General features: G+C 39.7%; 1 protein-coding gene across 1 annotated transcript in view; it reads left to right on the top strand.

The window, feature by feature from the left end:
- Positions 1-973: 973 nt before the first annotated feature.
- The window catches only part of Nhlrc2 (NHL repeat containing 2), a 57,688-nt gene continuing 41,365 nt past the window's right edge, over positions 974-17,296 (top strand). The window contains exons 1-2 of the mRNA XM_090345808.1: positions 974-1,230; positions 4,378-4,530. Coding sequence (XP_090201934.1) covers positions 1,053-1,230; positions 4,378-4,530 — 331 coding nt within the window. The 5' untranslated portion in view covers positions 974-1,052. The remainder of the gene's footprint in view (positions 1,231-4,377; positions 4,531-17,296) is intronic.

Genomic DNA, 17,296 nt, shown 5'->3' with positions numbered 1-17,296 from the left:
AAATTGGCCTTCTTTGTGACTCTGGGATATTCAACAACATCAGTTTCCAGATCGGTTCAGGAATCTTCCTCCAGCAGTAGGCACCAGACCCTGCACAGGGAACCAAGTTCAAACGTGAGACGTGGCGCTTGTACTGGGCTCAACCCGGGGTCCTCCAGACCTGAGGGGCCATGTGTCCTGAAAACGGTTATTAGCCTTTTCCCCCTCAGCCTCCCCAGGTGAGGCCACGGGCCCAACGCCTCCCCCCAGAAGGCTCTCTTTGTATCTGGAGGGGGTGGGATTCGGTGCTTTCCAGATTACGCGCACTCAGCTCCAGGAGTTCCCCGGGGCCCCACAGGCCCGCCCTCCAGGCCCCGGGGGGCACCCCAGCTGCATCCGCCCGCGGGCTCCGCGCGCCCTCCCCCCCACGGCTGGCAGTGCACAGTGTCTCCGCACTTTCAGCACGGTCAGGGGCATCCAACGCCCCATGTGTGTGCAAATCAAATCCACCGGCCCACCACCCCCGACTTTAAAAACCCGTCCCGTCGGTGGGCGTCCGAGCCGGACCCCTACTCGCCTGCACCTTTCCGGTCTTGGCGGGAATCGCCTCCAGTCTACGAGAGCCGTGTCGAATCGGCTGATGCCGCTGTAATAATGGGATCTTAAGGGGTTGTTTTTTTCCCTTCTTCTTCTTTCTTTTCCTAATGTGTTCTTTCAAGTCCTACGGATTTATTTTTTTTCCACTTTTTTTTTTTAAACACTCCGGTTCGCAGAGTGGCAGGGGGAGGACCAGGTCCCTGCGCGCGGCCCCCACGGCCTCATTCCTGTCGAATCTGGCGATCTGAATGTCCAGACGCCGCGGCGGCGGCGCGGGGCCTGGAAGGGGCGGGGCGGGCTGGGCGGCCGGTTAATTACGTGCCCGGGAATTGCCGCCGTTCGGACTCGGGCGTCTGCACGCACGCTTAGGGGAGGGGACGGGAGGAGGGCAGCGCCTCTGAGGGGGAGTGCAGCCGGCGCGGGGCCGGCACGGTGCGGGGCGGGCGCCGCTCGGCAGCGGAAGGGCCCCGGAAGCCATGGCGGCCCCCGGCGCGCGCGGCGCCAGCCTGTCGGGCCTCCTGCCTGCGCAGACCCCGCTCGAGTACGCCCTGCTGGACGCCGTCACCCAGCAGGAGAAGGTCGACCTGGTCTACCAGTATCTGCAGAAGGTGGACGGCTGGGAGCAGGACCTGGCGGTGCCCGAGTTTCCGGAAGGTGAGGGACGGGCGTCGGCTGTGGGGACGCCCTCGGGGGCGGCGGCCCGCGCCTGACGTCCAGCGTGGGATGATGGACACCCGGTCCCCCGCTCCGTCCCTGGGTGGTCAGCGCCCTCGTCCTCATCGCCCTCTGCCTGGCCCTCCGTTTTAACCTGCCATATACAACTCCAAGCACTGCTCAGTATCCCAGTCCTCCCTACAGACAAGTGAGGTGCTATTAGGCTTGCATGACAGTTAGGGAAACCGAGGCACCAGGTTGGGGGGGGGGGAGGAAGAGTCCTCTCCTATCTTTTTGAGTTACTTGCCCAGCCAAATAACTGCCAGAGTTGAATTGCAGGCTATAGACCCCAGGGGTGCTGCTCCCCTAGGCCTTCTTGCATTTTCTTACTTCAAAGTTGGGAAACTTCTGTGACTCCCCTCCCCCCCCCCCCCCCCCCCCGCAAGCTGGAACAGCTTATATAGCTTATTACAAGGGCTTGAATTCTGTGCTGTGTGAGCCTTTGGAACACGAGGGAACAGATACTCCCAGCAGTGCAGTTTGAAATTAAACCGTACTTTCCCTTGTTTGGTTGGGAGTGGCATTGTTTAGCCTGCTGGTGGTGTTGGCATTTGTCCTGGCACGACACTGACACCCATGTATACTTAATGGAGTTGGTTGTGGTGAGATTGGGTTATCTCATGGGAGGTGTATCAGAACCTGACGACAGAGGCTGGGTGTCTTTGCGGGCCTTTTGTACTCATCTTGAGAAGGGTCTCTCTCTTTTTTTTTTTTTTTCCCTTATGAATCAACTCTTAGAAAAGAAATAGAGAAACGTGAACGCTAATCCCATCCAAGAAACTTCAAAGTGTTTTGAATATAAATGTAAGCATACCCATGCTTTGTGAAAAGCTTGCAATAAGCTGTCTCTTGTTAGAGACAAGCTGGCTACCAGAATTTGAGTGAGTGTTCTTATTTTCTTGTCTTGTTTTGATTTACAATGAGTGGATCATATTTTATTACCATGACTTTTTATCCCTGTGACTTCTGAGTTATACTACATATAATCAGGCTGTGTATGACTAATTTTCTGCTAATAATTCTCATTATTAGGAACAGAAGACTAAAAATGAACAAAGTAGATAGTAGTAGATATAAAGTTAGATTTATGACTTCTTTGATTATAGCTTATTGATGAACCAAAAAATTCTCTCAACCTCCTCCCCTTTAAAAAAAAAAAAAAAGAAGAAGAAGAAATAAATTTGTGGGAGGCCATGCTTCCTACTGGATGGATTCAGGTAGACCCGGGATCAAATCCTTCTTACTTTTTTTGTTATCCCTGTGATTTTTAGCAAGTAACATAACCCCGTCAACCTAAGTTGCTCTTGATGGTTTAGAGAAAAGTCATAGAGGATAGGTTCATAAATACAGTATCATAATTAGAACGTGAAATATACATTAATTAGTAGGTATTATTTGTACTTCTGTCCTTGATCTGGCATATAATTAACGCTGTTCTTAAAATAGGTAATTAAAAATTCACAGTATCCTGAAATCACCAGTTGGAATTACTTGGTAGAAATGCTAATTCTTTTTCAGACCTCCCCCCAAGAATTCTGTGTTCGTAACTCCAGTTTCTGTTATTAGTTATTAATATATCAGTCCTCACTTATGTGTGATTTCAATTAGATGGTCAACTAATCTGAAAATAGTAAATGGAAAATTCTAGAAAGAAACAATTTCTAATTGAGCACTGTTCTAGGAGTGTGATAGAATCCTGTAGTTTCCACTGTCCTGCCCTACAAATGAGTCATCCCTTTGCCCAGTAACACGAATCACCCCTCCGAGTAGACCAGTGCTTCATATTAGTCATTCAATAGTTTCTGGGACTTAAGATCCAGCGTAGTCCTACCACTGGGTTTGACAAACCCTCAGGATACTTCATGATAGCTCCAAAGCTCAAGAGCAAAGAGGAGGCAGCCACAGTGCTTCCTTTAAGTGAAAAAGTGGCAGTTCCAGGGCTGGATAGAGTGCTTGCCTAGCATGCACATAGACCTGGGTTTAATTCTTCGCTACCAATATATAGAAAAGGTCGCAAGTGGTGCTGTGGCCCAAGTGGTAGAGCTCCAGCCTTGAGAAAGCCCACGGACAGTGCTTAGGCCCTGAGTTCAAGCCCCAGGACTGGAAAAAAAAAAAAAGTGGAAATTCCCCACTCAGTAAAGAAAAAAGAAAAAAAAAACAAAACTACTTGCCGGGGTTTCAAAAATGAACCTTTTCCCATCAGATTGTGAAGAAGAAAAAAATTCTTGTCCCTCAAGTTTTGCTGATTCTCAAGTCAGATAGGGCCATGGTGCTTGTAAGTGATTACATCATGTGAAATCTTCAGTGTTAAAGTTTTCAATCATAATACAGTAATAACAAATTCTAATTTAGACATTATGAATTGATGAGATTCTATTTTTCTTGAAGGGACAGGAGTGTAGCCATCAATATTAATGCTGCTCTGACTTCTCATTTAAAATGCTTTGTTTTGTATTTAGGGTCTCATCCAACTCCAGAACATGTCAGCCTCTCTTGAGCCTGTCCATACATACATTTTGCTCCTTTTTTGATGTTGATGTTTAGTCATTTCTCAGCTATTTTTAAAGTTGACTTTTGTCAGTGCCCATTCATAGTTGTATATATGCACTTAGATCTTTTTAAATATTTTGTATTTTCCCTTATTTTAACTGCAGTTTTACCTCTCTCACATAGAGGTTACATTATTTTTAAAAGAATTCAGTAATCTTTTTTTTCCCCTCTGTAGATGAAGAGTGCTTTACAATAGGTTTTCAATCTTCAACCTCCTACTCTCCCACCTGTTCCTGTTAGCTCTTTCTCTCTCCCCTCTGGGGGCTTTCAGTTTCTGCCTTCATGATCTCTCTTCCTTAAATCACAAATACACACTTTGTTGCAGTCATGAAAATATTTCTTGTCCTTTACTGCTCGGATTTATCGATAGAAAAGGGTGGTTCAATTGCCATAGACTTTAGACTATGTTATCTTTTAGTATTTTGACCATTTGTCTTGGTCTTAGAATAAAGAGACTTAGATGTCAATGAAAAGTTTTACGGGAATCATGTCTTTGTGTTTTCTTTAACCATCATACTTGTTTCTTGTACATTTCAGGCTTAGAGTGGCTGAACACAGAAGAACCCATTTCAGTCTACAGAGACCTATGTGGAAAAGTGGTTATCCTTGATTTCTTCACCTACTGCTGCATAAACTGTATTCACCTATTGCCTGATCTCCACGCCTTAGAACAAACATACTCTGACCAAGGTATCTGCTCTTTGACTCCTGTCCCACAGACTGTCCCAGCAAGCACTGGAAGGGTATCTTGACACATTTGCTCATAGGAGAGTGGACGTTTGGCAAGACTTCAGTGGTTCAAGAAATGATCTCTAATATGTGAATTAAGGGCTCTGTGCCCTCAGTTTTCATGCTTTTGTGTTTTTGAGACAGGGTCTCTGGTATAGCCCAGGGTGGCCTCAAACTCATAACCCCTACCTCAGCTGCCCAAGTGCATTGCCACACTTGACTTTCCCTGTGCCTTTTCAGGAACAGTTAAACTTACTGACAACTGGTTTGCCCAACTAAGAACCAAGTTTTAGGATTTGGTTTATCTCTGAGGGTTAGGACAGAAATTAATTTTTCATGATTAGGTATTTTAAAAGGTCTTTTTTGGTTGTTGTTTTCAGATGTCCAGGCTTATCTATATTTGTTCTACCAAAAAAAAAAGGAGAAATCTCTGACCCTAATTTTATGCTTTTCTTATTGTGACATAAAGGTTTAAAGTTCTTATTAAGAAATATGATTAGGCTTCCATTAACATGGAACGACATGAGCTACAGTGGAATGCAAACTATTATAACATAATTTCTCTTTTGACCCTGCTTCATTAAAAAATGATTTGTTACAGTTAATATTTTCCAAAGCATATTAGGAAATCCTCTTAACAGCATTAGAGATCTTGATGGAAGAGATTATACTTACTATTTGCTGGAAAAGTTTGAAAAGCTATCAGATTCTTTTTTTTCTTGTTTACTTCTTTCTAAAAACAGCATGGGAATAAGTGGAGTTGAAGAAACAGCTCCATTTAGTTTAAAAGAACGGAAGCTGTTTCTAGGAATGGAAAAAGGAGATAGGGCCACTGACTGTGTGAGTCTAAAGATGAGAATAGAATACATAGACAAGACAAGGATAGCTTACAATTTGGTTCTAAGACAGTGATGAAACAAAAATGCAAATTAAATTTTAGGTGCTTTGGGGTTACAGTAGATTGTATCTTAAAATTGCCAATCTAAAGAGTTACCAGGAATTCATATATTCCTAATGTAAAAAATATTCCCAATAATAAAACCATGTTTTCCAAAACTCATCTCTCTGGATTTAAGAAGTATGAGTACTGTGTTATTCCCTGGGTTTTAAATGTCTTTTTTTTACTTAATCTAGCACATTTATTAAATGTATATATGTGATACTCTGCTAACTGCTGAGGAAATATGTCACAAATTTGAATAGAAAGCACTAACTCAGTCAGGTGCCAGTGGCTAATACCTTTAATCCTCCCTCCTCAGGAGGCTGAGATCTGAACATCACAGTTCAAAATCACCTCAGGCAAGAAATTCTGTGAGACTCGTATCTCCAGTTAACCACCATCAAAGCTGGAAGTGTAGCTGTGGCTTACATGGTAGAGTATTAGATTTGAGCTAAAGAGCTCAAGGACGGTGCCCAGGCCCACAGTTCAATTCCCAGGTCTGGCACTAAAAACAATGAAGCACTAACTCATTGGAAAAGATTTCTCAGAGAGACCTAGAGAATTGAGGCAGAAATGGAAATATGAGTGGGTGCAGCTAAATGAAAATAGGCTGGATGGATGAATATTCCTGGCAGAGAAAGGGTCAAGCATAGAAACCTAGAAGGTAGGATTCGCGCTCCAGGAACAGGTCAATATAATGAATGAGGCAAACTTACAAGGGTTATAAGAGTTTATGGTGTGAGAAAGGAGACAAAGAAAGGTAGTCAGGAGAGGACCATATTACAAGGAGTATCATGTATCATTCTTAATAATTTAGTCTTTTCCTTCCATTTAATATGTGGAGATTTTTTTGCTGTGTTTGTTTCTGGGTTTCAGAAAGGCACTGTACACTTGGTTAACCATTTCCTTACCTGAGGTCACTCCTATATGACTATTTTAATTTAATTGGCAAACCCCTGAAGCAAATTTATTATGCCAGTGGGCCTTGTAATCGCCTGCCATTGTAGAAATGCTTTGTAAGTAAGAAGAGGATTATGGAAAAATGGAAAATAAGAAGCAGTAAGACTGACTATTAAAATTTTATTACAAGAGGACATAACATTATGAACTCTTATTTATAAAAGATAGTCACTATACAAAGCAAAAACAACAAAATTGAAGGAGAAATAAACAAGTCTATGCAGTAGATGGAGAAATCTGCCCCATTCTCCATCATGAATAAAAAATCAGGAAATAAGGAACTTGAACAGCAGTAAGCCTCAAAGGCAGGTACAGACTATCTAAGAGCATCAGAATTTATTTCTTTTTCAAGTGAAAATAGTACATTTTCCAGGATACATCATATGTTAGGCCACAAATTCTCAATAAATACTACAAGATGGATGATAATAGAGAGGATCTTTCCTGATTGCATTGGAATAAAAGTAGAAATCAGTATGAAAAGGAAAACTGGAAAAGTAAAACATTTGTGGAAATTAAACCTACTCTTTAAATATCTGGTGGACCAAAGAGGAACTTATATGGGAAAATAGAAAATGCTTAGCGGTGAATGAAAATTTATGGTATACAGAGGCATTGTGAAGGTGGGATTTACAAATGCTCACATCAAAAAGAAAATAATTTAAAAAAAATCAGCAACCTAGCTTATTATGTAAGGAACTAGAAAACAAACCCAAAGTTAGCAAGGAACAAGATGATAAATACTTGAGTAGAAAGAAATAATTGCTAATAGAAAAACAATGCAGGCTGAAAGAAGTTAGTTCTTTGGAAAATCAACATAATTGATAAGCCTTACTAGATGAACTAAAGTAAAATAAAGGCTCCCATTACTTAAATCAGGAACAAAAATGGGGCAGTTATTGTTAATTCTGTAGAAATAAAAATGATTATAAGAATATATCTCAGGGCTGGGAGTTTGGCCTAGTGGTAGAGTGCTCGCCTAGCATGCATGAAAGCCCAGGTTTGATTCCTTGGTACCACATACATAGAAAAAAGCCGGGAGTGGTGCTGAGGTTCAAAGTGGTAGAGCTCTAATCTTGAGAAAGTCCAAGAACAGGGCTCAGGCCCTGAGCACAAGCCCAGGACTGGCCAAAAAAAACCCAAGAGTATGTCTCAACTTTGGATAACTGAGATGGGATTGATAAATTTCTTGGTTTTTTTGTTCATTTATTTTTGCTTTTTCCTGCCAGTCCTGGGGCTTGAACTCAGGGCCTGGGGAAGGTCCTTGAGCTTCTCTTGCTCAAGGCTAGTACGCTTATCACTTACGCCACAGCACCACCTCCAGCTTTTTCTGTGTATGTGATATCAGGAATTGAACCCAAGCTTTGTACATGCTAGGTGAGCACTCTACCAGTAGGCCACACTCTGAGCCCAGGACTGATAAATTTCTAAAACCACAAAGCCTACCAAGACAACCATGAAGAAATAGAAAATCTGAACAGACATACTTAATGGCATTATTTACAATAGCTAAGACATGGGAGCAACTGTGGTGTCCACTGATGGATGAATGATACAGAAAATGTGGTATGTCGCCAGGTGCCGTGGCTCATGCCTGTAATCCTAGCTACTCGGGAGGCTAAGATCTGAGGATCAAGGTTCAAAGCCAGCCTGGGTACAAAAGGACCTGAGACTCTTATCTCCACTTGACCTCTAGAAAATAGAGGTGGTAGCCTTGAGCTAAAGAGCTCTGGGACTATGCCCAAGGCAAGTTCAAGCCCCATAATACACATACACACACAAAAAAAAAAAGAAAAAAGAAAGAAAATGTGGTATGTGTACACAGTGTAATAGTACTCTACCTCAAAAAAAGGAAAGAAGTTTTGACAACCCCGAAAATGTCATGCTAGCTGACAAAAGCCAATCATAAAACAACATATATTGGGGCCGGGAGTTTGGCCTAGTGGTAGAGTGCTTGCCTAGCGTGCATGAAGACCCGGGTTCGATTCCTCAGTACCCCACATACATAGCAAAAAGCCAGAAGTGGCGCTGAGGCTCAAGTGGTAGAGTGCTAGCCTTGAGAAAGGCCAAGGACAGTGCTCAAGCCCTGAGCCCAAGCCCAGGACTGGCAAAAAAAACCAAACCAAACAAAAAAACACAACATATATTCTACAAGTCAGAATGCTCATAATCCTAGAAGAAGCCAGCAGTGTATCCATAATTATAGGAAGTTAGGAAGTGGAAGGTTGTGGACTTACCGATGAGTGTATCTAGTTTTGCAGGATGACAAAGTCCTGGAGATGGATGGGGGTGATGACTGCACAATGTGAACACAATTAGTATTCTATATTGTATATTAAAAATGCTTAAGACAACCAGTTGTATGAAAAACCCTGTAAAACACAATAATGAGGCTTCACCCATTTTAAAAATGAATATTAGAGGGGCAGAGTAGTTCCTGAGAGTAGATAGAGTCTGAGGTCATGGGTCAGTACAGTATCCTGCAGACTGGAGAGAGAGCTGTTTGTTAAGAATTGTTAGAATTTGACTCTTAGCCAATTACAACCTTAACATTGGCACTAGTGGGAGTATTTTGATTGTGCTAGAAGCCAGGGGAGTTTTAAAAATTGATTTTTTTATGTCACTCTGAAATCAAAGAGCTAGCTTATTAGCATGCCATTGTGTGTGCTTTGTTATCTTAATAGCTCACTTGTTCAAGTGATCCTATATATTGAGAGACTGCCTTGTTTTTCTGCAGTTGGCTATTAGAATATTGTGTATAGAATAAATTTTTAAGACTTGAAAAAAATATTATTAATTTCAACATAACTTCAGAGAAGGAAGTATTGCTGTGGCTCAAAGTGGTAGCTTTGAGCAAAAGTGTTTAAGGACAGCCCCCAGGTCCTGAGTTCAAGCCCCATAACCACCACCACCGACAATAAAAAACCAGTACAACAATAATATGCTAAGACATGAAAATCCTAGTACCTTGAAAGATGTTTATGTTATGAGCAGATAGGTCAATTCATATTCACAAAAAGAGATGTCACATGAAAGTTAAATTTGCTTTGTTGCAGCCATCTCCTGTTACTATCTGACACGTTTCAGAACGTATATGGAGCAGTGCTATTTATGTTCTTAAAGTTGACAGTGTATTTGAAATTCCTTGGAATATTCAGTTCATTTTACCACAAGCCAAAGGCCTCAACTGAAGGATGAATTGCTTGTTAATTTGAAACACCTTCAAAGAGGGTCAACTTAAAATCTTTTTCTTTCCTCAGTTACCAACTTCAAGCTGTAACTTTCAATAGTGATTGGTATTATTTCCCAGGAGCACACAGAAAATACTAATGCCGAAGAATTTTAAAGCAAAAAGTAAACAGTACTTGTAGTAATGACATGTTCTGGTGTTTCCACATTTTAAATTTTTTAAAAATTGTCATCATAAAAGTGATACACAGAGGGGTTACGGTAACATAAGTCAGGTAAAGAGTATTTTTTTTGACAATATTGTATCTTTCCTTACTGTCTCCCAGTATTTCCCTCCCCTCCCACCCACGTGTTGTATAGTTCATTTTCAACAGAGTGTGTTCAGTGTATTTGTTCATCCTTTGTCCCTATATTTCTGTGCCTCCCCTTGTACTTCCAAAGACATTTGAACATGCATACAGAACGAAAAAGAGAAAATAAAAACAGCAAAGCAAAGGAAAAAAAACCTCTTGTTTCCATTTCCTACAATTAACATTTTTTAAAGAAAAAATGTCCTAGGTTCAATAATTTAGTATGTGTTTATGTTAAACTGAATAAGTCTCTTGGTGTCTTTTTTTTTTATCCTAGGTTGTTACTAATTTAGTACATATTTATATCAAACTGAGCAAGTCTTTTGTTATCTTTTCCCCCCCTTTCCTATTTAAGAGTTCCTGTGTTCTTTAAAGTTTATTTATACTATATGTGTGTTATGTGTGTGTGCATAAATGTATATATATATAGAGAGAGAGATAAAGCTTATTTATATTATGTGTGTGCATATATATATATATATATATATATATATATATACAGAGAGAGAGAGAGAGAGAGAGAGAGAATATTATATGGTACCCAAATTTAGCTCAATAGCAATTATCTAAAAAAAACAGTCTTATTTCATGTGAAAACATTTATTAGGAAAACTGTACTTGTGATTGTTGGGTATATGCTGATATAAGATAAAAGCTGAATTTTATTGATTAAATACTAATATTATATAGTATGTGCTTTTCTCCTGTTTTATATTTTATTAAAAACTAAAAGAATACATTCAGTTTTATTATAAAACAGCCTTTAAGTCATTTAATACATAATTTCCCTTTGTGTCAGAGTTTCTGTTTGAAGGACCCAGGGTTCCATGAAGAGTTGTACTCACTGCCATAGTGCTATGCAGACAAACACCATGGTAGGGACAGAATGCCTGGGGTTACATACACCAGATGAGACTGAGGACAAGATTCCAGAGTCCTGTCTCAGTGGAGCCACACAGGACATGTCTAAACCTTCCAGCGGTGACAGCACCTGTGAGCTGTTGCCAGCCAGGGAAGCTTGCTAGAAGCTCAGTCCCAGGAATTTTATTTGGGGGTAGTCACACAGACAGCTTCTTGGTGGCCATGTTCTAAGGTTCCTGACTTCTAGAAGGAAACAGGTATTGAGCCATTCTTACCATTTCTTAGTATGGTAGGAAGTTTTTGTACCCAAATACCAGGCCAGAGCCAATCCTATAGACAGGTCTTTCAGGCACTCAGGCCTGCTGGGCCAATTCTATATATGCTTTATATCCTTTTCTGGCACTATATTATCTTATGTTCTTAAATAAAATCCTATGAAAATGTTGGCCAATTTATACCATATTTCCTAGGGATATTAGACAGCCTGTTCATTTTTAGTGTCTTCGAATATGCTTCTGATATCTACTTCAATGACTGTTCAGTGACTTTGATGCTCTCAATTTTTTTGCTGTTCTTATTATGAAAGGGAAATTCTCTTTCTGCTCTTTTCCTCTTCCCCAAGCCACTGTGGTTCCCTGGCTGCCCTGTAGTTCATCTGTGACTTCCTTGCTCTTGGTATTACAACTGTGAGCTCTAACACCCTCCATGCCTGGCATGAGCTTCTTTATCTTTTCTGTTTGGAAGTCATACTTGCCTCTTAAAGTTCAGAATGTTTTAGTCTGCAAGTTTTTTTTTATTGTTCTTGCAGCTGTTTTATGTCTTAAGATACGCCTCAAGTATTTTCATCCTGCATACTAGATTATTATAGGATTATACTTTCTGTTGTAGTGGATCCAATTGGAATCAATTATAGATTCTAATGAAAAATAAGACCCTAGAAGCTTTTAAGTGATTTAATTTTTGAAAGTTATTTTATTACTGATATTTTAGAAGCAATTTTATGTATGGGTTTCTTCTCCTCTTACCTTCTTTCCTGTTCTGTCTTCTTCCTTCTCTCTTCTTTTCATCCATGTTTTCTTTTAAGTGGTTTAGTTCTGACCTTTGTTTTGGAAATAAATTCACTCAGGGAAGAATCTTATACATTTATTTTTCATATATATAATTACCAAAAAGAAAAATAATTTTGTGAAAAATTGGTATTATTAAAACTACTAAAATTAAGATTAAAAAATGGGAGAGTAGATATTTGGTAATTGACTTTGTGATCTATCGTGGCAGCTAAGATGATGGTGGTAGTGATGGTGGTGGTAGTGATGATAGGCAGATAGATAAAAGATAGACTATATGATGATGATTTATATTAATAGATAGGTAGATAGGTGTAAATGAATGCATATATTTCTCTAGTATTAATATTCTATCTATTTTGTATGTAACTTATTCTCTAGAATTTCTCTGATATACTATTATCTCACCTACATACAAAACATTTCCAGTTCTTAAGCTTTAATTGTGTAATTATGTTAGCCAAAGCCCTACTCATTGTCAGAGAGTACTGGAAATGACCCCAGGTGCCTTAGCATTGTTCCTTATTCTACTGGAAATGCTGCTTATAGTCCTCCACTAAGTAAAAGGCTGGTTTTAGTACTCAGTTACAAGTATTTAATCCATTTACAATGAGAATAGCATATTGCCTTAGTCATTTACAAACAGTGTTTAAAATGGCAACAACAAAAAAGGAATGAGTCTGTACTATTTCCAGGTAAGGAAAATGGTGATTGTCTAATTTTATATGTCTCCACTTTCCCTCTCTAAACAAAAATAACTGGGAGAACAAGTAAAACTACATGACCTTGCATTTCACAATATTAGGAGACAGACTATTACATGACTTTTATACCACATGTAAATGGAGAAATAAGCTAAATTCCAATTAAAAGTCCCACTACCTCAAGTATATAGGTACTGAGAATAGAGACAGACAGCTTCAGAGGCTCCATGAGGAAAGAAGAATGATTGGAGGACTTAAGCAAAGCACTTTGATCCAGAAAGAGAAACTCCTGTTCAAAGTCCTCTGCGTAGACTTAAATGTACTGCACCAACTATTAGCAGATCAAGAGCTAAAAGTAGAAATCTCAGAGAAGTGCTGTTTTGGAAGATTATTGTATATTTTCCCTTCAAGCCATGCCCTGGTAGGAACAGAAAATAATAAAACAGAAAAGGGTCCAGCAGAAACAAAAGAGAAAGACCCTCCTACCCCAGGGTCCAAGGATGCAATCCCTAAATGAAGATGCACCTAAAAAGAATTGTCAGAAGAGGGCGCTCTCAAACTAGGAACCCTGCCCACAAAATGAAGAGAAGCAATCAGATCCCATCCAAAAAGCTTAAATGAAAACGCGCACCTAGGACCATAAGTAGCTTAGTAGCTATGTGTATATGACCATATAGAAATGAACTTACCAAAATAAACTTCAGAAAATGGAAACGAGGGTTTTTTTTTGTTGTTGTACTGTTTGCAGTTCTTTCTTTCGTTTTTTCCCTTCCTTCCTATCTTCCCGTCCCTTCCTTTCTTCCTTCCTTCCTTCCCTTCCCTTCCTTTCTCTTTTTTCCTTCTTTCCCTCCCCCCTCCTTCCTTCCCTCCCCCTCTCTCCCTCTCTCCCTCCCTCCTCTCTCTCTCTCTCTCTCTCTCTCTTTCTTTTTTTCTTTCCTTTCCCTTTGGTTTATTCCTAATGTCACTTTTTTATTTCTGTACCCTTTGTCTTACCTGATTTGGGGAAGGGATGAGGAATTGTAAACAGTGGGACAAAGAGTGACGGATTCAACAGTGAAACTCATTAGACACTATGTTGGAAATTAACTTTACAACTTGGGGTGGGAGTGGGAGAAAATGAGGGAGGGAGTAACACTTTAAAAAGAATGCACTCATTACCTGACTTAACTGTATACTGCCTTTACAATAGAATTTAAATTTAAAAAATGACAACTCATTTAAGCAGTGACAACATTGACCAAACAACAACATGGTGTAACAGAGTACTCCTAACTGGATTGAATGTCCTCAAGCATCATTTAGGAATAATGGAAATTGACTTGAATCAGAAATTTAAAACTAAGAAGCCAGACGTGGTGGCTCATGCCTGTAATCCTAGCTACTCTGGATGCATGGGCACAAAAGGACTGGAGATTCTTTTTTATATTTTTATTTTTTATTGTAATTACTAGAAGACTTACAGTTATATTCGCCAGATAGAGGATGCATTACTTCACACATTGATACCCCTTCTCATGTTTATGTCCATTTCTCTCTTCCCACTCCCTCCCCTCATCTTGTTTTCCCTCTTCCCTATTTCAAATAAGCAAACATATACAATATACCAGATAACAAGGTAAGATACTGTAACAACATGAGAATAACCAAACAATAACCAAAGAGATGAGAAATAACATAGTACATTAAGAACAACAATCCCACATTATATAGCTCTTGTTTCCATATCCTGGAGGTCCTTTCATTTAGCCTCATCCTGTATGGCCTAATGTATCTAGGTTTTTAGCTATTGTAATTCTCTGCTAGGAGAGTCTGAGGTTTGTACTAATTATTGCAAATGAGGGAAACCATTGAGCCTATGCTCCTTTGGGTCTGGCTTACATCACTTAATATTTTTTCCAAATCTATTTCCTTACAAATAGGGCAATGTTGTTCTTTCTGATGGCAGCATAGAATTCTGTTGTGTATAAATACCAGATCTACTGAAGGGCATCTGGGTTGGTTCCATATCTTCACTATGGTAAATAGTGCTGCAATGAACATCGTTGTACTTGTGGGTTTAGTATGATCTTGGTTCTGGACAATTGGATAAATGCCAAGTAGTGGAATTGCTATTGGTCATAGGGGAGCTCTATGTTTAGTCTTTTGAGGAATTGCCATATTGCTTTCCATGGTGGTTGAATGAGTTTACACTCCCACCAACAGTGTAGTAGTGATCCCTCCTGGCCACATCCCCTCCAGCATCTGTTATTAGATTTCTTGATCATGGCCATTCTAACTGGAGTGAGGTGGAATCTCAGAGTTGCATTTCTTCTGTGGCCCGAGATATGGAACATTTCTTCATGTGTCTATAGGCCATTCTTATTTCTTCTTCAGAAAAGTCTCTTTTTAGGTCTTTGGCCCATCGTTTAATGGGATTGTTGTTTCTTTGAAGGTTCGTTTTGGAGTGATTCAATTTTTTTATTTGAATATGATATATTTTAGATATGAGGCCTTTGTCTGTTGTATGGTTAATGAAGATCTTCTCCCACTCTGCGGGCTTTCTATTTAACTTGCTACCTATGTCCTTTGCCATACAGAAGCTCTACAGTTTAATGCAGACCAAAGATTCTTATCTCCAATTAACCTCTAGAAAATGGGAAGTGGGGCTTGGCTCAAGGGTAGGGTGGTAACCTTGAGCTGTAGTGCTCAGGGACAATGCCCAGGCCCAAGGATAGGGTGGTAGCCTTGAGCTGGAGAGCTCAGGGACAATGCCCAGGCTCAGTACAAGCCCCATGACCCACAAAAAAAAAGAGATTTAAAACTAAGAAATATATTGAAAGGGAGGAGGGGAAAAGGGAAGAAAATGTGTTATTCCAATTCCAGAACGAAAAAGAAAAATTCAAAATTTTATTAGCAATTACAACTGAATTACAGGATGCTCAGGGGACAATAAACTAATATGGAATATAATAAGGAACAGTTGAAACAAGGCAGAAGGGAAAACCTTGAGGATGAATCTAAGCTAAACAAAAGTAAAAAGGTGTAGAGAGAAAATGATTACACTGGCAGACAGGAAAAAGCAGTCCCATGTAAGTCTACTTGGACACCTCCAGAAAATCAGAACAACCAGCCAAAACTAATGTCTGAAAGTAAAACCCTACCTTCCCCACCACCCTTTTCCTTCAAAGTAGTAGAGATGAGAGCCACTTGAATCTTATTGAAAGGGCATATTGAATACCAGGGAAAATTAGTCTAAATAAAATGGATATATTTCAAAGACTCAATAAAAAAAAGACCTCCAGACAAATATATGTAAAATAGACTTCACAAATAACGTATAAGACTAGGCAACTGTAGAGCAGCATTTTAGGAGAGTAAAGGTGTGCAAATTAGGGCTATGACAGCTAATCTTTTGTCCATTAATGCCTATGAAAACCAGTTTTTCCAAGAACTCAAGAAATACTGTCACATGTGCCTTTTCAGAAAGGCACATGAATGTTGAAGATTTCATATATGTAGTCAGAGGGCTAGGACCCAGATATGGTAGTTTGTGTATTAGTCCTGATTTGATCTGACAAGTGGAACCAGTAGGATTACAAGAAATACTAAGGAAATAGTTGTAGGTAATTATGGAGTGGGAGCTTTTGGGACCAGGAGCTCAGATTGGAGATAGAAAGTTAAGGTGGCTAAAAAAGAAGACAGATATGAAGTAGGGAAGAAGTCAAAGACCAAATAGAACATGAGCTGGAACCTATGTAGGGCTCTGCTTATTTAATGAGGTCACAAGCTGATGCCTTTTGTTGTAGACCTAGACTCTTCCCTTGTTCAGCTGCTAGAGAAACTGAGGGAGACCTACAGTGCTTGTGTTCTCTTGTGATCATTCCTTGCCTACTTCTTTTTTTTTTTTTTTCCTTTTTTTGTTGGTTGTGGGGCTTAAACTCAGCCTGGACGCTGTCCCTGAGCTCCCCTAGAGCCACAGAACCACTTCCCATTTTCTAGTGGTTAATTGGAGGTAAGAGTCTCACAGACTTTAGTTCCCTGGACTAGTTTTGAATCACAAACCTCAGATCTCAGCCTCCTGAGTAGTTAGTAAGCCACTGCATCTGGCTTGCCTACTTCTTTATTTTTAGCATTTCAGATTCTCCTGTATTAGATGAATGTCTTATATAGTTTGTTCAAGTCTTATGTTTAACAATGAGCCAGTCCATTCATATTTATCTATCTGAATATTACATATGTTGTTAATTTATTCTTTTCTCAATATGTAATATCTTTGCTGTTTTATTATATATTTTTTCTTTTGGCATTTATAGACATTTGTGTTATTTTCTTATTTGATTTTCTTTATATTTGCAGCTTTAAAAATGGTAATGGCCAAATTGTTGAGATTTTCCTACATACATAACTAAGCACTAGGCTAAATGCGTTACATAAATTAGTTCTTTTAGTCTATCTGACCTTGGAGGTAGTAACTGACATTTCCCTCATTTCACATATGAGAAAGCTGACAACCAGAGAGGTAAAGATTTATCCTACTTAACAAGTTCACCACTCTGATCCTTCCCACCATATCTGTCCAGTCCTCAGGCAAACACACTCTGAATCTTTTCCTCTGTGTCTGGGTTGCATTTAATCTTCAGTTTTAAGCAGTCAGATTATGATATGTCTGTACTTTTT

Source organism: Megascapheus bottae, chromosome 15 (assembly GCF_031878675.1).
Source record: "Megascapheus bottae isolate mThoBot1 chromosome 15, mThoBot2.hap1, whole genome shotgun sequence".
Lineage (NCBI taxonomy): Eukaryota > Metazoa > Chordata > Mammalia > Rodentia > Geomyidae > Megascapheus > Megascapheus bottae.
The sequence above is the reverse complement of the archived record's forward strand: the minus strand, read 5'-3'. Positions and strand labels throughout refer to the sequence as shown.